The 24,007-nt window shown below is 47.0% G+C and overlaps 1 protein-coding gene across 1 annotated transcript in view; it reads left to right on the top strand.

Annotated features, from left to right (window-relative positions):
- LOC310786230 (uncharacterized protein) overlaps window positions 1-24,007 on the top strand; it is a gene marked incomplete at both ends in the record, with an annotated part of 366,431 nt that overhangs the window by 230,366 nt on the left and 112,058 nt on the right. The window contains 1 exon segment of the mRNA XM_083647397.1: window positions 693-1,359. Within this exon segment, the coding sequence (XP_083503523.1) occupies window positions 693-1,359 (667 nt within the window).

Below are 24,007 nucleotides of genomic sequence, written 5' to 3'. Positions count from 1 at the left end.
CGCCCTTGCCCCACACCCAACCTCCATGCATGCATCCACCACTCTTCCCCCACACCCAACCACCCTGGCTGCATCTACCGCCCTTGCCCCACACCCAACCTCCATGCATGCATCCACCACTCTTCCCCCACACCCAACCACCCTGGCTGCATCTACCGCCCTTCCCCCACACCCAACCTCCATGCATGCATACACCACTCTTCCCCCACACCCAACCACCCTGGCTGCATCTACCGCTCTTCCCCCACACTCAACCACCCTGGCTGCATCTACCACTCTTCCCCCACACCCAACCACCCTGGCTGCATCTACCGCCCTTGCCCCACACCCAACCTCCATGCATGCATCCACCACTCTTCCCCCACACCCAACCACCCTGGCTGCATCTACCGCCCTTGCCCCACACCCAACCTCCATGCATGCATCCACCACTCTTCCCCCACACCCAACCACCCTGGCTGCATCTACCGCCCTTCCCCCACACCCAACCTCCATGCATGCATCCACCACTCTTCCCCCACACCCAACCACCCTGGCTGCATCTACCGCCCTTCCCCCACACCCACCCACCATGCATGCATCTACCACTCTCCCCTCACACACAATCACTGTCGCTGCATCCACCACTCTCCCAAAACCCAACAACCCGGCCGCCTTGCACGACCCCACCGGCAACTATCTCTTGATCGCAGGGGCAGTGGTGGCCGCAGTCTTGGTCACCTTGGGTTTATTCATCCTCAAGTTTACATCCCTGGGCAGGCGTCGAACAAACAAGGACAAAGGAGCGGACGATGCGCCCGATGCCGACTCGGTCATCAACATACCCGATGATGATACGACCATGAACGATGCGCCCGATGCTGACTCAGTCATCAACATGCCCGATGATGACACCCCCATGAACGATGCGCCCGATGCCGACTCGGTCATCAACATACCCGATGATGATACGACCATGAACGATGCGCCCGATGCTGACTCAGTCATCAACATGCCCGATGATGACACCCCCATGAACGATGCGCCCGATGCCGACTCGGTCATCAACATACCCGATGATGATACGACCATGAACGATGCGCCCGATGCTGACTCAGTCATCAACATGCACGATGATGACACCCTCATGAACGATGCGCCCGATGCCGACTCGGTCATCAACATACCCGATGATGATACGACCATGAACGATGCGCCCGATGCTGACTCAGTCATCAACATGCACGATGATGACACCCTCATGAACGATGCGCCCGATGCCGACTCGGTCATCAACATACTGGATGATGACACACCCATGAACAACGATACGCCCGATGCTGACTCAGTCATCAACATCCCTGATGATGACACACCATCGCAATCAATGTTGACGGCAACCACGCACATGCAGTGTTAGAAAGGTTCCCTGTTCCCAGGTGCCCAGTCACGATTTTGGGGGTTGGCGAAGTTAGCAAATCGTGGCATCAGTGAACTCCGGCCTGGGCTTGTGTATATTGACATCACAATGGAGGGGGGGACTGAGTGAGATCCTGCAGCTCACCAAGATGGGCCCAGCTCGCATTCATAGCTCGACCGCTACGCGGCCTTGCACGCAGCTCAGCTGCTTTGTGGCCTTGCCTGCCCTATTGGCGCTCGCACAATGTCTCCCGTTCTCTCTCCCTCAGTCTCTCCCCCCCCCCTCTCTCTCCATTATTCTCTCCCCCTCTCTTCCCTCTCCTCCATCTCCTATGACATCACTGATCATGTCATCGGTGGTTTATGACATCACTGATGATGTCACAGTGGTTTAAGACATCACTGATGATGTCACAGTGGGATTCATGACATCACTGATGATCTCATTTATGAGATCACAGTGGGGCATGGGACACAGGACAGAGACAGAGAAACAGACAGACAGACATAGTCCTATCTCCCATTTATATACTGATGATGATGATGGTGATGATGATGGTAGATAGAAGATCACTGATGATGTCATCAGTGGGGCAGACAGAGACACAGAGACCCAGCTCCCATTTATATACTGACTGATGCTGATGATGATGGCAAGGGCAATCACATCAGTGTTTTGTCACGCTAATTGTGACATCAGTGACATTATCAGTGATCTCATGAATCCCACAAAATGTTGCACCCATGGCCCATTGTCTCCAGAGTCTCCAATCTAGAAATCGGAGTGTTCGCGCTACACAGTGACATCATCAGTGACTTCTTACGCAAACCATGCCATCATCAGCGACATCATCAGTGATGTCGCATCCAGAGTCTCCACCCTAGAAATCGAGCGTGTATATAAATTGCAAGTGTGGGAGGTGTTAGTCACGATTTAGCGGGCGGGAGGGAGGTGTTAATCACGATTTTGCAGCCGGGCGTTGTTAACAAAACATGACATCATCAGTGATTTGTTACGCAAATCGTTACATCATCAGTGATATCATAAATCCTACAACATGTTGCACCCATGACTAGGGCTGGGTATCGTTCAAAATTTTTCGATATCGATACCGTTTCGATACTTGGATTTCGATACCGGTTCCTGAACGATACTTTTTTCGATACCAATTTTTAGAAAAATCCATTTTAACAAAAATAAAACTGCATTACACATTGAAATTATTTTACAAATCTTTAGTTTTCCCCCCATCTTAAGTTTTACAGCAGAAAAAAATAAAACCTACTGTATTTAACATAACTTTAAGTTCTCTAAACGTATTGCCGTCCCTACAAAAAATATTGGAGTACTACAAAGGAAAGAAATGTAGCTAAAACAAATAAATCAGTGGAATAGTTTTCAGTGCAAAACAGAGAGTTGCAAATCAGGGTTTAATGCTCACTGATGCAACAGAACTCTATTCTTGTCCAAACTGATGAGATGGCTCCACTTCATGCATGGAAGACTAGTTGAGCATTGACTAGCCTATCAATATAGCCTTATATGCCACAAAGTGAATCGCATTTATATTCAACAAACTATCATGACATCAGCGTTTGTTAACGAGTTGCTAAAAATACATGGGCGATAACTGCCCGCTTGCACATAACGTTAACGCTAATTAATTAAACATTAACGCTAGCGTTGCAGATCAGTGTGCTCACTGCTGCAACAGAACGTCATTCTTGTCAAATCTGACGAGACAGCTCAACTTCACTGACTAGCCAATCAATATAAATGAATCGCATTTACATTCAACAAACTATCATGACATCAGCGTTTGTTAACGAGTTGCTAAAAATACACAATGCCCGCTTGCGCATAACGTTACGGCGGCAATTAATTAAACGATCTAATGCTACAACTCACAGCCAGATGCATGGATTTGTCAGACTGAGGGATCTGATAACCGCTAACTTGCGGTAAGCTGAGCTGACCCACCTCTCAATTATTTCTCTTGTCTGTGGAAACCAGTCCGTGTTGTTTCTGTTTCTTTTCCTGCTTTTCATCATCTTCGCCATATGGTACTCCAGGATAGGAGTAGCTTGAGTGGCTAACTTCTTGTATACTATCCGCACCGCACGCCTGGCTCACAGTCACAACAAACACACCGGCTGTGGGCGTAACGTTTCCTGCATGCCTCTACATGACAGCCAATCACCAGCCGTATTAGAGCGCGGCGTGCAAGCATGTCGCATGCTTATAGGCTCAATGACGCTGTTTTGTTTTGGTATCGAAAATTGGTATCAATTGACAAGGGAGGCTTCGATACCCCTTAGTATCGATGTTTCCATTTCGGTGCCAAGTAAGTATCGAAACTCGATACCCAGCCCTACCCATGACACATCGTCATCCAGACACATCACATCCAGTCTCCACCCTAGAAAGTGCGCTACACAGTGACTGTCATCACTGTTTTTTGATGCAAATCGTGATTCTGCTGATTCATCAGTTTCATTCATTGCAGTCAATGTCCATTCACACACTTTGAGATGAGTTCCCGCTATTTACTAAGTGCATGTAAACGCAGAAATCAGATTATTGCCAGAATACCTGACTATTCTGTTATCTGATTATTTTGTGCATGTAAACGCACTCATGGTGAAGAGGTCTCTATTGCCCCCAGCGCTCTGAACGGTGCCACCGGGCGATCGCCCACGGATGGGGGGGGGCGGAGTAATAAACAGGAAATAGCACAGCTCCAGTAGTGTGGTGAAATCATTTGGCACAAAAGATTAGTGCAATTTCAGTAGCACATGTTTTACCATTAGATGTCAGGCTTTACTCATAGTCTATAAAATATGGATAGAGTCACTGTGTCACTCCATATTTTACATAAATAGCATGTGTAATGCTAGCCCCGTTACTCCTCTTTCCGGGTACATGTATGACGTCATCATCTACCCTACAAGAGTCTACATATATAGACTTGCCTGCGACTTTCGCTCCCAAGCTGTCTAAATCAGCGATACGGACGTATTTACAAGTGTCACAGAAACATTTCAAAGCCACATACTTGAGAAGAAGGATTCGTTGCTTCTCGACGGCGGGGTTAGAAAGCTCGACGCTGCTCATAAATGCCTCTTTTCATCTGAAGTCTGTGAGGTCTGAAGTCCTAAGAAGCTGAGGCGCCACACGTTCCTCTGAGCGTGAGAAGGTGGGCAGAGGGAAACATGGACTTTGACGAAATGTGGTGTAAACAGGATGTTCTGGACTTTGGCTAAATATGGCCTGAACAGCAGCATGTTCTGGACTGGATTATACCTTCACTTTGACTGCTAGCCTTTTTCCAGCTGCTGGTAAGCCTTCACTGAAATCGCTCATGTTGCTGGTTTCTCTAGCTGAAGGCCCTCCTTCAGCCAGAGGAACCAGCAACCTGAGCGACGCAGACGAAAGTGCAGGTTGTTGTCAACACTGCAGACTCGGACAAGCTAGGGGCTCTCGCAGTGTAGCACTTTTTTTCAGTGAGTAGTGATGGCTGAATAGGTGTCTATTCAGACATAGACATTAGCAATGTCACTGAAACAATTGTGATGTCATCAGTGATATAGCACAGGTGGCTATAACTATGATGTCACTGAGTAGTGATGGCTGAATAGGTGTGTCTGAGTAATATCATCAGTGGTGGCACCCACCTAACCTTGCTTGCAAGATGGATAACCTCGCGAGATCAAAAGAGATTCTCTCGACGTAATCCATCTTGTCATGCACAGGCAGTTAAGATGATTGGCCGAACCATGGCCGGCTCGACGAATCAGCGGCAGCCTTAGGCGGGCTTAGGCTCGTCTGGGCAAGTAGTGGGTACATGGTCTTTGTAGTTCTTTTCACTCGTCAACATGGCTGCCGCCGCGGAAGTGACAGGCAGTCTGAATGAAATTGAATGTAACGTTCCCAATTCTATGTATTAAATTCTAAAAAACGACCCTCAACATTTGGGAAGGCTAAGCCACACAACTAGTTCGTTATAATCTAACGTCATGCTTCGAAGGCGACTTTACGACGATGAGGACGGTGAGGACTCAATCAATGATAGACTACCGGTCGCAAACGTGACGTCAGAGGCATGGCGATCTGATTGGTTGAAGTTAACACGCACCAGCGGTGATAGACAGATGGGTCATCCAATCACCTGCCAAGTAGCTTGGAAAAAGTGCCCGCCTTCGTCAGCGGGTCGGGTTACTGCATTCCCAGATCGACTGGTTTAGTGAAACGTAATGTGGAGCTAAACCGTCCATCTGGCAGCGTCAGGTTAGCACCCACCTACCATTTGGGACATAAATGACATCAGTAATATACGTCGTGACAGCTACCATTTAGTAGATAGGTGACTTAACTGATGATGTCATCACTGATTACATTGTTGATCATGTGACAATCTCTATGACAATAATCAATGTCTGTCATAAATCATTTATAACACACAGCCGTTGTGACAACATGAAAACTCATACAGACCGATGATGTCACTTCACACAAGGTCCTCCACAATATGCTAATAATGAGGTCATAATAGAAAACACATACTGTAGCACTCTCTTCAATAAATAAATAATAAATACATAAATAAATACATAAATAAATAAATAAATAAATAAATAAACATATCGTACAAACTAGGGATGTTCATCAATTATCGAAAATCGATAATTGATCGTTAAGGAATTGAATCGATCATGTGGAATTTGGATTGATTATTGTTATTATATATATATATATATATATATATATTTTTTTTTTTTTTTTTTTGCGGACTAGGTTTGGGTGGAATTCGTTCCTCCTCGCCCCACTCCATTGCACAGCCGACTAACGTGAGGTGGAGCTTCATATAGTCTCTAGTTTTCTGGCTGGGCACGGGCCTTTGTGCCAACAAAACTGTTTTAAACATGGGGAATTCACACCGGCATGCACCGGGGACACAAACAAACGCACCCAGCGGTCTGCGGACCTCAGTGAGGCTCAGGCCTGTTGATTTGACTCTTGTGCTGTCAGCTAAGCTGGAAGACGCCGATTGCCTTACATCATGTAACCTGACATGTAACATGTTTGTTTACCTGGCCACAGCGCTAGTGTCTGATATTCTTACTACACAGCGGCATCGCCATTATAGCTGGCCGAGAACGCGCAACGTTATTACCAGACCAGAGTAAAAAAAAATATATATATATTATTATTATTATTATTATTACGCTATCGAGAATCGATAATTGATCGTTCATTTTCCCGATTTTCGATTATGGAAATTTTTCAAAATGAACATCCCTAGTACAAACACATAGCACTCTCTTCTCTTCACGGGCTCCCAACAGCTCAAAGTGATGCTTCAACACTTTGATAATAGACCGAAAACTATTCAAGGGTACTTTTAACTTTGTATGCTATATTTTGGGGGATGTGGAGGATATTGTATTCCTAAGATACAGTAAAGCTGTTGTAGCAGCTAGTCACCTAATCATCGCATAAAGTCGACTCAGGCACATTTCACACTTGAGTGCATAGTGACAAAAGGGTGTAGTGCATGAAGAGCACCTACGGTCACTTTGAATCGGGGGCAAAACACAAATGAATGATTTTGATCATCACTTAAAGGATGGGTTTACCGATGGGGAATATGAATATATATTAATTCTTAAAAAATCTTAAATTTCGAATCCGTTGAAATTTTTGAAATTGCTTGTTCACAGCCAGAGAAAAAAAAAAATGAAAAAAAAAAAAAAAAAAAAAATGGGCCAGGTGACGCGTTTCGACGCGAAACGCGTCACCTGGCCCAATTTTTTTTTTTTTTTTTTTTTTTCTTTTTTTTTTTCATTTTTTTTTTCTCTGGCTGTGAACAAGCAATTTCAAAAATTTCAACGGATTCGAAATTTAAGATTTTTTAAGAATTAATATATATTCATATTCCCCATCGGTAAACCCATCCTTTAAGAGGACTCATAAAATCAAGTCCCACATCACGGCAGACTGACACGCTGAGATGAAAACTGAGCAAACAGCATTTTTAGTATTCCCCTTGGCGCTGCCATGACAGTGTCAAAGTAAACAATTCTACGTTCATTTAGTCCCAGATCAGATCCAGGTCTTTGATATCAGAGCCCCGTATTTAAATTGAGGTACTGTAGTTAAAGTTTGACAATTCGACAGACTAAACTCTCCTCTTATCTGGGGGTGCTGCTTCCAACGCGTTTACAGTATTATTCCGATACGTGGTTTTCGTTTTACCGAGGAGTCTCGCATGTTTTAACTAGAAAATGTCTAGTAATGTACATGCTGCAGTTTTCCCTGACGTTCTTTACTGACTATCAGACTCGAATCTTGTCTCAACTCATGCAAATTGTGCACCATGGAGGATTAACGCTGCCATGACCTTGAACATTGCTACTTGCTCTTTTTATTCCATCTCATTAAACACTGACATCTTAAGACACAACTTGTGAAAGTAGAACCTGCCTCCTACCTCCCCTCAGAGCTTCACTCCTCTCTCATAGCTCCTCCTGCAGAGCTTATTTTGAGTCGGACTTGTTCACATATTTCTCAATATGCTAAATAGCATTAGAGAGAAGAAGACCTCTAGTGCTTCTCTAGTTAAAGCTGCCCCCTCCTGGAGACCACCAGGGCTCCTCCTGGAGACCACCAGGGCTCCCCTCCTGGAGACCTCCAAGGGGACCAGAGGGTCACCAGCAAATTCATGAATTATTAAATTTAACCATTATTCCATTTGCAAGAAGTGAACATGGTTTAGGATCAGAATCAGAATCACTTTTATTGCCACAGTATGCAAGTTACATACAAGGAATTTGTCTTAGTGTCTGTATGCAGCGTAGCAGTCGGGTTTAACTGTGTGCAGAGAATGTAGAAGAATGAGCGCTTTGATCATAGTTTCACTGTCTTATCTCTCTACATACAATACAGACAGTCTGTTATCTCTACATACAATACAGACAGTCTGTTATCTCTACATACAATACAGACAGTCTGTTATCTCTACATACAATACAGACAGTCTGTTATCTCTACATACAATACAGACAGTCTGTTATCTCTCTACATACAATACAGACAGTCTGTTATCTCTCTACATACAATACAGACAGTCTGTTATCTCTACATACAATACAGACAGTCTGTTATCTCTACATACAATACAGACAGTCTGTTATCTCTCTACATACAATACAGACAGTCTGTTATCTCTCTACATACAATACAGACAGTCTGTTATCTCTCTACATACAATACAGATAGAGTCATGGAATTCTGGACAAAATCACATCTAACAATAAAACAAAGATGTGCGTGTGAGAGAAAATAATCTGTGGACACTGGACTAAATTAGGTGTTCGTGATATGAAAAAAGGTTGAGAATCACTGCTCTAGCAAACATTGTGAAGGTGGACAGTAGGACAGCAGGAGTCCAGTTCAATAGTTTAAGTGGCATAATAAAGATCTGTTTCACGTTTTGTTATTTTTCTCTGGGATATTGCCAGTAGAGCACATGACTGATATCCGATATTTAATAAAAGGCCAATATCATCAGCACTATAGCGTGTATTGAGGACAGTTGAAGCTTTGACTGCACCTGCCACTGCCTTGTGAGTGTGCACCTGCCCCTGAATAGTGAGGAGGGCTCTGCCTCGTCAGTGTGCACCTGCCCCTGCATAGTGAGGAGGGCTCTGCCTCGTCAGTGTGCACCTGCCCCTGCATAGTGAGGAGGGCTCTGCCTCGTCAGTGTGCACCTGCCCCTGCACCCTGCATAGTGAGGAGGGCTCTGCCTCGTCAGTGTGCACCTGCCCCTGCATAGTGAGGAGGACTCTGCCTCGTCAGTGTGCACCTGCCCCTGCGTAGTGAGGAGGGCTCTGCCTCGTCAGTGTGCACCTGCCCCTGCGTAGTGAGGAGGGCTCTGCCTCGTCAGTGTGCACCTGCCCCTGCATAGTGAGGAGGGCTCTGCCTCGTCAGTGTGCACCTGCCCCTGCATAGTGAGGAGGGCTCTGCCTCGTCAGTGTGCACCTGCCCCTGCACCCTGCATAGTGAGGAGGGCTCTGCCTCGTCAGTGTGCACCTGCCCCTGCATAGTGAGGAGGACTCTGCCTCGTCAGTGTGCACCTGCCCCTGCGTAGTGAGGAGGGCTCTGCCTCGTCAGTGTGCACCTGCCCCTGCGTAGTGAGGAGGGCTCTGCCTCATCAGTGTGCACCTGCCCCTGCATAGTGAGGAGGACTCTGCCTCATCAGTGTGCACCTGCCCCTGCATAGTGAGGAGGACTCTGCCTCGTCAGTGTGCACCTGCCCCTGTGTAGTGAGGTGGGCTCTGCCTCGTCAGTGTGCACCTGCCCCTGCATAGTGAGGAGGGCTCTGCCTCGTCAGTGTGCACCTGCCCCTGCATAGTGAGGAGGGCTCTGCCTCGTCAGTGTGCACCTGCCCCTGCACCCTGCATAGTGAGGAGGGCTCTGCCTCGTCAGTGTGCACCTGCCCCTGCATAGTGAGGAGGACTCTGCCTCGTCAGTGTGCACCTGCCCCTGCGTAGTGAGGAGGGCTCTGCCTCGTCAGTGTGCACCTGCCCCTGCGTAGTGAGGAGGGCTCTGCCTCGTCAGTGTGCACCTGCCCCTGCATAGTGAGGAGGACTCTGCCTCATCAGTGTGCACCTGCCCCTGCATAGTGAGGAGGACTCTGCCTCGTCAGTGTGCACCTGCCCCTGTGTAGTGAGGTGGGCTCTGCCTCGTCAGTGTGCACCTGCCCCTGCATAGTGAGGAGGACTCTGCCTCGTCAGTGTGCACCTGCCCCTGTGTAGTGAGGAGGACTCTGCCTCATCAGTGTGCACCTGCCCCTGTGTAGTGAGGAGGACTCTGCCTCATCAGTGTGCACCTGCCCCTGCACCCTGCATAGTGAGGAGGGCTCTGCCTCGTCAGTGTGCACCTGCCCCTGCATAGTGAGGAGGGCTCTGCCTCATCAGTGTGCACCTGCCCCTGCGTAGTGAGGAGGACTCTGCCTCATCAGTGTGCACCTGCCCCTGCGTAGTGAGGAGGACTCTGCCTCATCAGTGTGCACCTGCCCCTGTGTAGTGAGGAGGACTCTGCCTCATCAGTGTGCACCTGCCCCTGCACCCTGCATAGTGAGGAGGGCTCTGCCTCGTCAGTGTGCACCTGCCCCTGCATAGTGAGGAGGGCTCTGCCTCATCAGTGTGCACCTGCCCCTGCATAGTGAGGAGGACTCTGCCTCGTCAGTGTGCACCTGCCCCTGCATAGTGAGGAGGGCTCTGCCTCGTCAGTGTGCACCTGCCCCTGCGTAGTGAGGAGGGCTCTGCCTCGTCAGTGTGCACCTGCCCCTGCATAGTGAGGAGCGCTCTGCCTCGTCAGTGTGCACCTGCCCCTGCGTAGTGAGGAGGGCTCTGTCTCGTCAGTGTGCACCTGCCCCTGCATAGTGAGGAGGACTCTGCCTCGTCAGTGTGCACCTGCCCCTGCGTAGTGAGGAGGGCTCTGCCTCGTCAGTGTGCACCTGCCCCTGCATAGTGAGGAGGACTCTGCCTCATCAGTGTGCACCTGCCCCTGTGTAGTGAGGAGGACTCTGCCTCATCAGTGTGCACCTGCCCCTGTGTAGTGAGGAGGACTCTGCCTCATCAGTGTGCACCTGCCCCTGCACCCTGCATAGTGAGGAGGGCTCTGCCTCGTCAGTGTGCACCTGCCCCTGCATAGTGAGGAGGGCTCTGCCTCGTCAGTGTGCACCTGCCCCTGCATAGTGAGGAGGGCTCTGTCTCGTCAGTGTGCACCTGCCCCTGCATAGTGAGGAGGGCTCTGTCTCGTCAGTGTGCACCTGCCCCTGCGTAGTGAGGAGGGCTCTGCCTCGTCAGTGTGCACCTGCTCCTGCGTAGTGAGGAGGGCTCTGCCTCGTCAGTGTGCACCTGCCCCTGCGTAGTGAGGAGGGCTCTGCCTCGTCAGTGTGCACCTGCCCCTGCACCCTGCATAGTGAGGAGGGCTCTGCCTCGTCAGTGTGCACCTGCCCCTGCATAGTGAGGAGGACTCTGCCTCGTCAGTGTGCACCTGCCCCTGCGTAGTGAGGAGGGCTCTGCCTCGTCAGTGTGCACCTGCCCCTGCGTAGTGAGGAGGGCTCTGCCTCGTCAGTGTGCACCTGCCCCTGCATAGTGAGGAGGACTCTGCCTCGTCAGTGTGCACCTGCCCCTGCGTAGTGAGCAGGGCTCTGCCTCGTCAGTGTGCACCTGCCCCTGTGTAGTGAGGAGGACTCTGCCTCGTCAGTGTGCACCTGCCCCTGTGTAGTGAGGAGGACTCAGTCCTCGTCAGTGTGCAGGGAGACAATAGGGGGGCAGCATATTATAGCAGGGAGGCAGGAGGTGCTGCTAGTTAATTATTTTGGAATATGAAGGGGAAAGATCCGCTGAGCTGCGTGTTGGACGGCTTCAATTTCATGCTCCAGGCAGCCGCATGCAGGCATAATTTCCCAAGTGGCCCTTCCCTCTCTCTCTCTCTCTCTCTCTCTCTCTCTCTCTCTCTCTCTCTCTCTCTTCCCTCTCTCTCTCTCTCTCTCTCTCTCTTCCCTCTCTCTCTCTCTCTCTCTCTCTTCCCTCTCTCTCTCTCTCTCTCTCTTCCCTCTCTCTCTCTCTCTCTCTCTCTCCCCTCTCTCTCTCTCTCTCTCTCTCTCTATCTCTCTCTCTCCCCTCTCTCTCTCTCTCTTCCCTCTCTCTCTCTCTCTCTCTCTCTCTCTCTCTATGTGTGTACAGGTGTAGGAGATCAGGTCACACTGATCTCCTACAGAGTTAGTTTGAGCATTCTAATTTGTCTCAATGTCGCTTTTACTCAGTAAACACACACACACACACACACGCACGCACACACACACACTTGCACGGTTGCAACAGCACACACACTGTACACAGATGGCTAACTCTAATATATTTTCACTCATTCCACTTCCTGTGCAGTACTCATTGGTTTCAATGGTTTCGGTGCGCAGTGTTAACAGTTGATGAATGTAGATTTATGTTTTCCAGTAGCCAGGTTGAATAACAAAATATCTCAGATTCAAACTTGGCGACTTCCTTTGTGTGGGAGCTTTGGGTGTGTGTCGTGTGTGACTGTCTCAGCCATGCTGAATCAAAGGAACACGCTTTGCGCGGCTGGTGCCAAAACTCAAGTCTCTGAGTTGCCTCTTCTTTGATGAGTTTGGCTGAGGCGCTGCTATAATTGTGGCAACTTCCAAGTCTGACTCTTATTTTCCACATGGTGAGCCAGACGGCTAGTTTGAAATGCAAACGTATCTCTGCAGACTGTGATCACTTTTCATACTACAGCTTCTAACAACGTATGATGATGCTGTGTCAAAGCCTAGTATCTGGGTAAAAGATGGCATCTAAGGAGTTGACGTGACATCTTCTTCATCAATGTGTGTCTTGCAGAGGGTTAAGAATCATTCTCAGACACACTGGAAGCCTATAGACGGTTGTTACTTGACAATAATAACAACCATCACAACCCACCTGAATATCCGATTTACTTCCTGTATACATAGCTGAGCGCAGGCTGATATTTGGCTCATATTAAATGTTAACGTTAGGCCGTGTCTCCGACAGACACATTAACAAGTTATCCTATTTCTGTCTTTATCTATTGTAGTATTTATTTATTTTATTTAACGTTTATTTTACCAGGCGAGACAATTAAGAACAAAATTCTTATTTACAATGTCGGCCTGCCTCATAAGGGGAAAGGGGAGGAGGGCTAAAAGATCAAAACATGTTAAAAACAAAGCACATAAAACTACAATTAAATCGACAATTAAATGAGATGCAACAAAACAACAATAAGCATTAAACACAGCAGTAAAAAGCACATAACACAACAGCAAGCATCAGCAAGGACAGCAACATTAACACAGAGAGGCATAAAAACAGAAAATGAGCAGACATGAGCGCAAGGGGGCATAAAAACAAGTAAAGGTGGACAGAGGGGGTGTGTAATGGAAGTGATACAAGTGCTACCCTACAGCGAAGGGAAGCATGTACAAGAATCAGTGAGTTAGTAGTTAGTAGTAGTAGTTGTTGTTGTTGTTGTTGTTGATAGTTGCCATAACAACCACCCCTGTCGGAAAGACGTGCACACGCTGGGTAGGAAGCGTTGTTGTCCGGTCCGCGGAGCTAGCATGAGCGGCTAATAAAAGCTACATGTTACAGAGTAAGCTGACTATCAGTACGTTATTGCACGCATAGGCCTATCTTTACATAAAAATAAAAATAAATAGAAGTAGGCTATGTCAGTGTTTTCCCCTGAACAGCTGAGAAAGTGGACACTGTCAAGTTAGCACTGTGAAGCTGATATAATTCAGGTGGCGGTAATGCAACATTTAAGGATGCCAACCGCCATAAAACACAGAAGAAGAAGCTGAGAAAAAGGAAATGCTGTGGGGTTGCAGCTGGTGAAAACCGTCTATAGTGGTGATGAACCCGCACAAAATGGCTACTAAATTGTTACAATGGGGGAAAAGCACAAAATAAAGCTACTAACTCAAATCAAGCCACAAATGGCATGAACCAGCTGTCACAAAAGAACAAGAAGATGAATGAAAAAAAATTATGAAGTTGTATAACCAGTGTGGGTATTGTGATTGTGATCTTGTCACTGCATCACTTTTTCTTCCTCTTGGCATGCATATGATTTAATATTGAGGCAGGGGCCAACAAGCTTGTATCTATAAAAGTTATGACACTGACGGATCTGAAGCTATTTTAAGCTTCAGATGATTCATGTGAACCTCCAAGAACTATACGAGGGATCAGCCGAGCAGCATTTTGGTAAACAAACCGCGTCACTGGGTGGAAACGTCAATGGAACCCTATGGAGCCTGAGTTTGAGCGTCTGACTCTAGCCGGCTGACCGTGTTTACAATTTAAAAACTGCGACAGTTCACACAACTTTAACACGACATGCATAATATTATACATCAAACTCTTGAGCTAATTCTGCTCTCACTCACAATGTCAAAATATAAGCGATGTGCTGTATACTTTTTGAGATATTAACATTTGTGTGGCACAACTCATACTAGTTAACTGCCACGGGGTTATGCATTTTTGGGTGGCAGTGACATCCTGCTGATTCGTCCTATATTTGGTTACTAAGGGCCTGTGTCCATCTAGCGTCTTTTCATCAGCTCCGGCGTCTTTTTTCAGTCGTTTCCAATGAGGGGAGAGCGTGTGCGGGCGCACACGGACGTCTAGAGAAAGTGCTCCGGCGTTTTTGTGCGCCCGACCCCCAGCGCTCCCAGCTGAAAATATTTTAACTTTTCAGAAAGGTGTCGGGTGCTCCTTTTCTGGCAACTAATCATTATGGAAAAACTATCGCAACAGAGACAGAAAGGCTCAATTGTGGGAGCAGATTGGCTAGACACTTAAAATTTCTGGTGAGTGTTGAGCTAAATCATTGTATGTGTGTTGTTAGCTAATGTTAGCTGTCAGCTATCAAGCTAACTACCGCACTGAGGCTACTTCCTTGTATATTGTGCGCTGTGATCAGCGCTCCCCAGCGTACTTCCAGTGTTTAACGGTCGGAAAAAGACGCTAGATGGACACACGGCCTAAGCTGTACTTACCAAAAGAAAGATCATTAGTGCATTTAGCGTGAGGAAGGTCGGCACACTGAAACATCTGGCTTTTATTACTGTCATATTTCTCTCATTCCTCTGGTCGTTAAGGGCGCCTGTTCGGAGGGAGGGGAACCGGTTGGAATAGCGTGAACCTCCCACGTGCTATGTCCTACCAGTGAAGCTTCCCCTGTCAGGTGAAAAGAAGCGGCTGGCTAACTGCCCATGTCTTGGAGGAAGCATGGAGCCAGTTTCGGCTCTCCCCAGATCGGCAGAGGGTGGAGTAGCAACCAGGATAAATAAAAAGTAAATTAGCACTAAGGGGGATAAAAATGGCATAAAAAAAATATCGGGAATATACCGTATATATATTTATCTCATTTTACAAACGAATGTCGTGCTTTTCCCACTCTATGCAGATGTTGTCTATCTTATGTTGTGCAGTATGTGTTAGCAGACACCATTAGCAGTTATTGGGCCTTCTGTCAGGAAGCATGAGGAAGCATCCCTCAGTGGTTTGAATGGAAGAACTCTGCCAGATACATACTGTAGCTGTGTGCAGGAGGAAGCAGCTCAGAGGTCAGCTCTCTGTACAGCGAGTGGGAGAAGAAGTGATGAGCTGAATTAGCCTCAGAACCAGATGTACACACACACACACACACACACACACACACACACACACACACACACACACACACACCAATGATACACACTGTACTGTAGATTGTATGCAATACCTAGAGACCTGGCGTATAAATTATTGAACAACACAGCAGTGTTTAACCCATTGATACCTGATGCAGCATTTGTGTGTGTATCCCTTTAAGACCGCGAACCGCGTTTACGCTGTTCGCGGTCTTAAAGGGATACACAAACAAATGAGGGATATACACGCCAATGCTGCATCAGGTATCAATGGGTTAATGTCACCTCAGAAGTTTTCTCATTCTCTCTCTCCCCCTCTCCCTCTCTCTCTCTCTCTCTCTCTCCCCCTCCCCCTCTCTCTCTCTCTCCCTCCCCCTCTCTCCCCCTCCCCCTCTCTCCCCCTCCCCTCTCTCCCTCTCTTTCTCTCCCTCTCTCCCTCTCTCCTCATATTGCGAGGCTGTCATCCCAGGCCTTTATAAGCATTATTATTCTCACAGAATCTGTTTGCAATTCAGTTACCAGGAAAGTTGATTTACATCAGTAATAAGGTAAAGTGCATTGATCCCTCAAGGAGGAAACTGTGATAGGCAGCTCACACACACAAAATACACAACAATAAATACACCTGACATCAAATGAATCAAAAATAAACATTGCTATAATATAGACTATACCACGTGGTAGCCATTCAGTAGAGATGACCCTCTGAATGCAAACCCAGAATTTCCCTCCAGGGATAAATACAGTAAAGTACTCTATCTTAAGTAATTACTCTATACTTTCAATTGTAATTTTACTAATTACTTTTGTATTTAATTGATAGGAAAGTATCACCTTCATTCCAAGAAAGTACACAATTGAACTTATGTGTAGGCTATGACACATATAAAGCTTCAGTACCTCTCTGAGATTTGATGGGTAATGGACTATAGGTGTTGCCATTAAACTTGGTCTCTTGTCATCTTAAACCTGTGAAGGGTTACCAAAACAATCATTTACCTCCTTGGAACCTCAGCACGTCTATGCATGTTTATTTAAAGCACCATGTGTAATTTGTACCAAATACCTCAATTTCGCATGAGGTTTATAGCTTAATCAACCCCCAAATGCAAATTTTACTCAATTTAAAATTAATTGACCATGGGTTTTAGCTGTTATCTACCCTCAGCCCTTCTATCATGTGTGCTAGCGAACAGTTTGGGGATTTTTTTTTCCCAATTTGATTTAGTTTGCATTTGCCTCCCATTCTGCACCGCTGGCTGCCACAGCTGCATCAGCATCAGAAGATGATGAATGTGTTATCAGAGAACGTATGGATTCCCGGGGTTGTGCTTATGTGATTTAACAGCTGTTTACATTAAACGCACTTCCTTGTTTACACTGTACATGCCAATCAAACGGAGAAAACCGCCCACACGCCAACAGCTGCCATGTGATTTTTCATCAATTCCGTCCTTCCGTTCAATTAGTGACCCTTGCCCTTGGCTGCTTGCTATTGATCGGTGGTCAATATGTTTTTGCTCTCAGAGGGGTCATGTGGCTCTGGCACGGCCTGATGGGATTGCTTTTGCTTGCATTTGAGTGATGTTCAGGTGTTTGTAAACAGTTTGGTTTGTTGAGTCGACTAACGGCTCATTTATGCTCCATTTTCAGAGATAGATAGATAGATAGATATATCTTTATTTTTGTGTCACTCCTCAACAAACAAGTATGGTATAAAAAACAGCAGAAAGTGCATTAAAAAGTTGAGGACCACTCACATGGAGTTGTGAGACACAATACAATTCAAAACGATAAAAGATAAAAACATACATACAAGTACTATTACACAGAAAATACAGTTGGCAATACAATATGTAAAGGGAGGGGGCAGTTTATTGGGCGGTGCTCATGAAGGCTACTCTTCATACGGAAATAAATGCGTCCGTTTCAAACGGTGTAATCGTCACTGCCCACATACTTTCATGCGTCTTTCACGTTGGTATCATCTTAAGCAATACATCCACCAGTGGGCAGTAGAGAGTCAAAGGTGTGAGTGTGTGTGTGTGTGGTTCTGCTCTGTTTCACGCGTATCCGTAAGCTTTCAGAGGACGGACAGAAATACACACAAAATGAATGCAATTTGGTCATTCAGTGGCGTCTTACTGCCATGTAAAGTAACTAACTTTAGCCGCTAGCATTAGCCATAGTAGCCGACTACCCATAATGCATTACGTTATCCCAGCACCCAAACGGTTGGCGCTACATTGAATGCATAAAATAAAGCTGATATACAATTTATTCACATTGAAGTGCACCACGTGCAAAATACCACCATGACGTAACCTGCCATAGAGGGCACTTATGCTGGTGAAAATGATCAAGCTTGTAGAATATTATCAGTTTGGTCTAAAATGTGGAAATTTTGACCAGAATTCTTCACACACCACCCCATATATATATATTGGGTAAAAGCTGAAAAAAAGTGTTTTGGGGGTTAGTTACACTTTAAGGTTCTCCTGAATCAGATGATGTGTGGCAGTTGATGCTGACTGCTAGAATAGGTTAGAACAGGGGTGCCCAACCCTTTTTGACCGAAGATCTACTTTTCAAGTAGCCAGCCTCCCGAGATCTACCAGTCTAGTTTCAACATCGCAAACGCACACACATCGTTTCCAGCCTGCAGTAACTAACCTCACAACACTTTCTCGTTATCCCACAACCACTTGACATTAGGGCTGTGAATCTTCACTGGCCTCACGATTCGATTCGATTACGATTTAGAGGGCTATGATTCAATTCGATTACGATTATCGATGCATCTCGATGCATCTTAAATCGATGCATCACTTTTTTTTCCCCAATACATGATTTATTTTTTCTCACTTTCTTTTTTCTCACTGTGTGGCTACTTTTAAAATAAAAGTGCATTTGGAATTGCATTGTATTATGATCCATAATTAAAATAAACAACTGCATGTACTTCCATTATATTTTATTTGATTATAATTTTGTTTTTGTTTTTTGTTTTTTTAATAATCGATTTTTGACGCGATCGACCTGGGGTCAGTCCGCGGTCGACCAGTAGACCGCGATCGACTGGTTGGGCACCACTGGGTTAGAACAACTAAATCAATACAGGAAAGTCAAGCACCCCAAAAATGGTCCTGGGACTTTGAGGGTTAAATGTGTACTGTACTGGTAGAAGATTGCACCGAGGTAGAGGTAGTTTCCCCATTTTTTTTTAAATATACGGTAGGTATCTGTCAAAACCATGATTCATGCACCATACATTTTTACTGCCAGCAGACTGTGGAGTTGTGCTTTTCAAACTTTCTCCATGGGGATTCTCATTTTCCCGTGACTCAGATTGCCTGTGCATGCTATTGTTTTTGCCAGATTGAATTGGCATTCTCATTCTTCTTAAACCACTAAAAGCGACTCGCTCATGATGTGTTATTGAGCCTACACCTTACAGTAACACTGCAGGGACTTTAAGAGCCGGCTCCATCCGGCCGCTAGCCGCTACCCGTATAATAGAAAAGTCCATTCAAGTGCCTTCGCAAGCCTCCGTGCTCTCCGGGGTAATTCGGGTGCCTGCTTTAATCTTCACAGCCTCCGCCTTTGTGTCCCGACCCGGCAGATGGCGGGACAAGAACTCGGGGGTCCGCCTGTCACCTTCGGCCTGGCCCCCGACTCTCTCCCTCGTTTCGTCTGTCTCCCTCTCTGCCCGCAATCTCTCACTGGTGGAGAAGTGGCACTAGCCGGTGGACGTAGACATTTTTTTTATTTGCCCGTCCGTCGTGTCTTCCACTAAACAACCATTAAGTGGGGGGCCTGTTGGAGAAAGTGGCAATTTCCTGTGAGAGTGCTGGTGTCGCGCTGTATTTCTTCCCCCCTGCGGCGCTGACAGTCTAGACCGCGCTAATGGTTCCACATTTAACAAGGACCCCTTCTCTGCTCTCCCCTCCACACAGCCCCGAGAGAGAGAGCGAGCGAGCGAGAGAGTCTCTCTTGTCCAATTCAACTTTGTAGCAGCATTTACTGGTAACCCCCCCCTGAAAGAACGATTTGTGCCGGCTGAGAGAAGACAGAAATTTCTCAGTCACATTAACTTACTGTCTGCCCTGTCTCCTCTCTCTCTCACTCTCTCTGGTTTGCCTCTTACCCTGTCTTTTTCCAAGCTCCCTGCCTATTCTACCTGATTGCTTCACTCTATGACTCCCTTCTTCTGATTTTCCAGTTCTCTCTCTCACTTTCAACTCTCTCTCTACTCTCCTCCCCCTGGCCGTTCCTTTCTTCTCTCCTTGTTTTGTAGCAATCTCCCTGCCTCCTAGTCCTGCTTCTCATATGTTCCCCTCTCCCTTCCCCTGACTTCCATCCTTCTCTCTTTACCCCTCTCCCTCCTTCCCATCCACAGTAAGTGGAGATCAGCGTTCCAATGAAAACCACTAATCAACACTAACCTTCATTTATAACCTAATCTGATGTGAACCACATACGCCCTTTCACATACGCCCTTTCACATACGCCCTTTCACATACGGCCTTTCCCTAAATTGGATTTCACATCTGAAGGACAAGAGGCGCTACGGCAGCGTTGGAGGCGGGGTTTAGCGGGCGCGGGCGGAGCTCGGCCTCCTTCGCGTGCGGCTCAGGGGATCTCACAGGTCAACTGGCAGCTAAACCCAAACTCACACCTTGAACACGGTCACAGAGCCCACGGAAATGTGCGGAAGCGACATTGCGATCGCTTCCCTTCGGTCTGCAAGCTTGTTCATGAATATTCAGCAGGTTGATCTGATTGTCTACAATGAAAGCGAGCAACCGGCCTTTTCGCAGACAACCTGAAGATTAATGGAATAAAATGCATGAGTGAATTATATATAATATAAGCAACCCCAGCACTTAAGAAGTGAACCAAACAATCACCATTATGGCGCTTTGACTGGATGTCGACTCTTCTCTTCTGGAGACGTGCGCCCTCTTTGGCTCAAATGAAACTATAGGTGCACGTAGATGTCAGCAGCCCTTCTGCTTTGATGCTTCTCACTCCCACCCTGCAGTGCTAATGTGAACATCTGCTTCACTCTTAATGAAGTGGAGAGGAAACGCTGGCTGCACGGTTAAGCCCGAGCTTACCGAACCAGGGGGTTCCTCCGTACATAACCCCCCACTAAAAACATGCAGAAGATCGTCATCCGACCAGTAACGACAACATCTGAGGTTGGTCCAATGATGGTCCAATGAAGGTCCCCGGGCGCTGGAAAGAAATAGCGACCACTGCTCCTGGCCTGCCCCCTGGAGGAAAGGACAAGCCTGGATGGGTCAAATGCAGAGGACATATTTCACCGGCCACCGTCAGCATGAGTGTGTGTTGTGGCCGCATGCATGTGTTGTAGTGTGTTCGTGTGACAATAAAGACGGGCTGCCGTCTGAAATCGTGTATATAGAAGAGTCGCGACATCTCCATTCACTCCAATGGACCAGTTTTTTTTACTCTCAAGAGTTCCAGGAAGTAAGGTCCTGGATTAAAGAGTTCCAGGAAGTAAGGTCCTGGATTAAAGAGTTCCAGGAAGTAAGGTCCTGGATTTAGCAGCGAACTGAATGGACGCCAAATCAGTATTATCGCATTAGTATTATTCAGGAAAACAGAATGGGAAGTCAATCGGTGACATCACTAGATAACTGGGATGACTTGGCAACTACTTCTATCAGTGAAACTTTCTTTAACCACAACGCCAGATCTGCTGTTGTTAACCCCCTTTTTATATCCACTAGCCTTCCTGATTTTCATGTCATGTTCATGTTCATGTCACGCTCCAGTTCTCAGCAAAGTGTAATAGCGGGGATATGGCAAACTACACACACACACACACACACACACACACACACACACACACACACACAGACACACACACTCACTCACTCACTCATGCATACAGATATATTCTCCCATGCTTACACACACACACACACACACGTTCAAATACGCACTCATGCATACACAGATACATACTCACTGGTTCTGGTCTCGCGTGGAATAATTGTGTTCATGAAGCTTGTGTGTACGGTGGATAAAGCATTGGTTCCTGCACACTGCGAGTAACACACCCCTCTGTGGACTAACTTAATGACACGGTGAGGGAAGCCATGTACAACGGAAGTTTGTTCTCTCCCTTGGGTCCCTTTTGTACCTTTTCCCCCGGTGTTATTCATTTAAATTGAGAGGCGACGATGTCCCCTGGACACACCTTCAGGGTGACGCTGTCCCCTGGGGCCCAGCCACACCTTCAGGGTGATGCTGTCCCCTGGGGCCCAGCCACACCTTCAGGGTGATGCTGTCCCCTGGGGCCCAGCCACACCTTCAGGGTGATGCTGTCCCCTGGGGCCCAGCCACACCTTCAGGGTGATGCTGTCCCCTGGGGCCCAGCCACACCTTCAGGGTGATGCTGCCTATGCAGAGAGGCAGACATCCATGCTGTTGTATGCAGAGAGGCAGACATCCATGCTGTTGTATGCAGGGAGGTAAACATCCATGCTGTTGTATGCAGGGAGACATCCATGCTGTTGTATGCAGGGAGACATCCATGCTGTTGTATGCAGGGAGGTAAACATCCATGCTGTTGTATGCAGGGAGACATCCATGCTGTTGTATGCAGGGAGGTAAACATCCATGCTGTTGTATGCAGGGAGACATCCATGCTGTTGTATGCAGGGAGGTAAACATCCATGCTGTTGTATGCAGGGAGACATCCATGCTGTTGTATGCAGGGAGGTAAACATCCATGCTGTTGTATGCAGGGAGACATCCATGCTGTTGTATGCAGGGAGGTAAACATCCATGCTGTTGTATGCAGGGAGACATCCATGCTGTTGTATGCAGGGAGACATCCATGCTGTTGTATGCAGGGAGACATCCATGCTGTTGTATGCAGGGAGACATCCATGCTGTTGTATGCAGAGAGGCAGACATCCATGCTGTTGTATGCAGGGAGGCAGACATCCATGCTGTTGTATGCAGGGAGGTAAACATCCATGCTGTTGTATGCAGGGAGGTAAACATCCATGCTGTTGTATGCAGAGAGGCAGACATCCATGCTGTTGTATGCAGGGAGGCAGACATCCATGCTGTTGTATGCAGAGAGGCAGACATCCATGCTGTTGTATGCAGGGAGACATCCATGCTGTTGTATGCAGGGAGACATCCATGCTGTTGTATGCAGGGAGACATCCATGCTGTTGTATGCAGGGAGACATCCATGCTGTTGTATGCAGGGAGACATCCATGCTGTTGTATGCAGGGAGACAGACATCCATGCTGTTGTATGCAGGGAGACAGACATCCATGCTGTTGTATGCAGGGAGGCAAACATCCATGCTGTTGTATGCAGGGAGGCAGACATTCATGCTGTTGTATGCAGAGAGGCAGACATCCATGCTGTTGTATGCAGGGAGGCAGACATCCATGCTGTTGTATGCAGAGAGGCAGACATCCATGCTGTTGTATGCAGGGAGGCAAACATCCATGCTGTTGTATGCAGGGAGGCAGACATTCATGCTGTTGTATGCAGGGAGGCAGACATCCATGCTGTTGTATGCAGGGAGGCAGACATCCATGCTGTTGTATGCAGGGAGGTAAACATCCATGCTGTTGTATGCAGGCAGACATCCATGCTGTTGTATGCAGGGAGGCAAACACAACGCTTTTCGGCGCATCGCGCTTTTTTCATGTCAACCGGCGAATCTAGGATTACGTCATCGGTTAGTACTAGCCAGTCAGAAGACAGTAAGGGCGGGTCTTGCTAAGTGAAGTCCAACTCCGGTGGGATCCATAATACTATCGCTAATGTTAAAACGAGAGAGGACAAACAAACAATTATGCATGGACTGAATACGGGTGGAGACGGCAAACCGTTTGACAATTGGTACGAATTAAATTAACCTGTTGGTCTGCAATGTCACACAACCACTCAAAGAAACCAGTACACCCAAAAACCAGACGTTAACTATTTCAATTACATGTAGTTTTTGCACACATTTCAATTACATACGTTCAATGTAAAATGTCTTAAAGCAGGGGTGGGCACTTCTTTTTCCTGGGGGCCACATGAGAAATCCAGATTGTCGCGGGGGCCATTTTTTTTAATTTGTCATGTCATGCCATAACCTAAAATGTTATCACTCGATTAAATCATAGAAAACATATTGTGGACTTATTCAGGAAGAAGCACACTCACAACACACAAGTGTTTCAAAATAAAACGCTTATTTAGGTCAGCTCATTCGATTTTTATAGCTTCAAGTGAAATGGTTTGTCTAGACCTCCCGGGCCAGGCAGAACCATCATGAGACATCATCTATCCCCCGGGC

This window comes from Poromitra crassiceps (assembly GCF_964638095.1).
Source record: "Poromitra crassiceps genome assembly, chromosome: 12".
NCBI classification, from domain to species: Eukaryota; Metazoa; Chordata; class Actinopteri; order Beryciformes; family Melamphaidae; genus Poromitra; species Poromitra crassiceps.
Note: the sequence above shows the minus strand (reverse complement) of the source record. Positions and strands in the feature narration are given on the sequence as shown.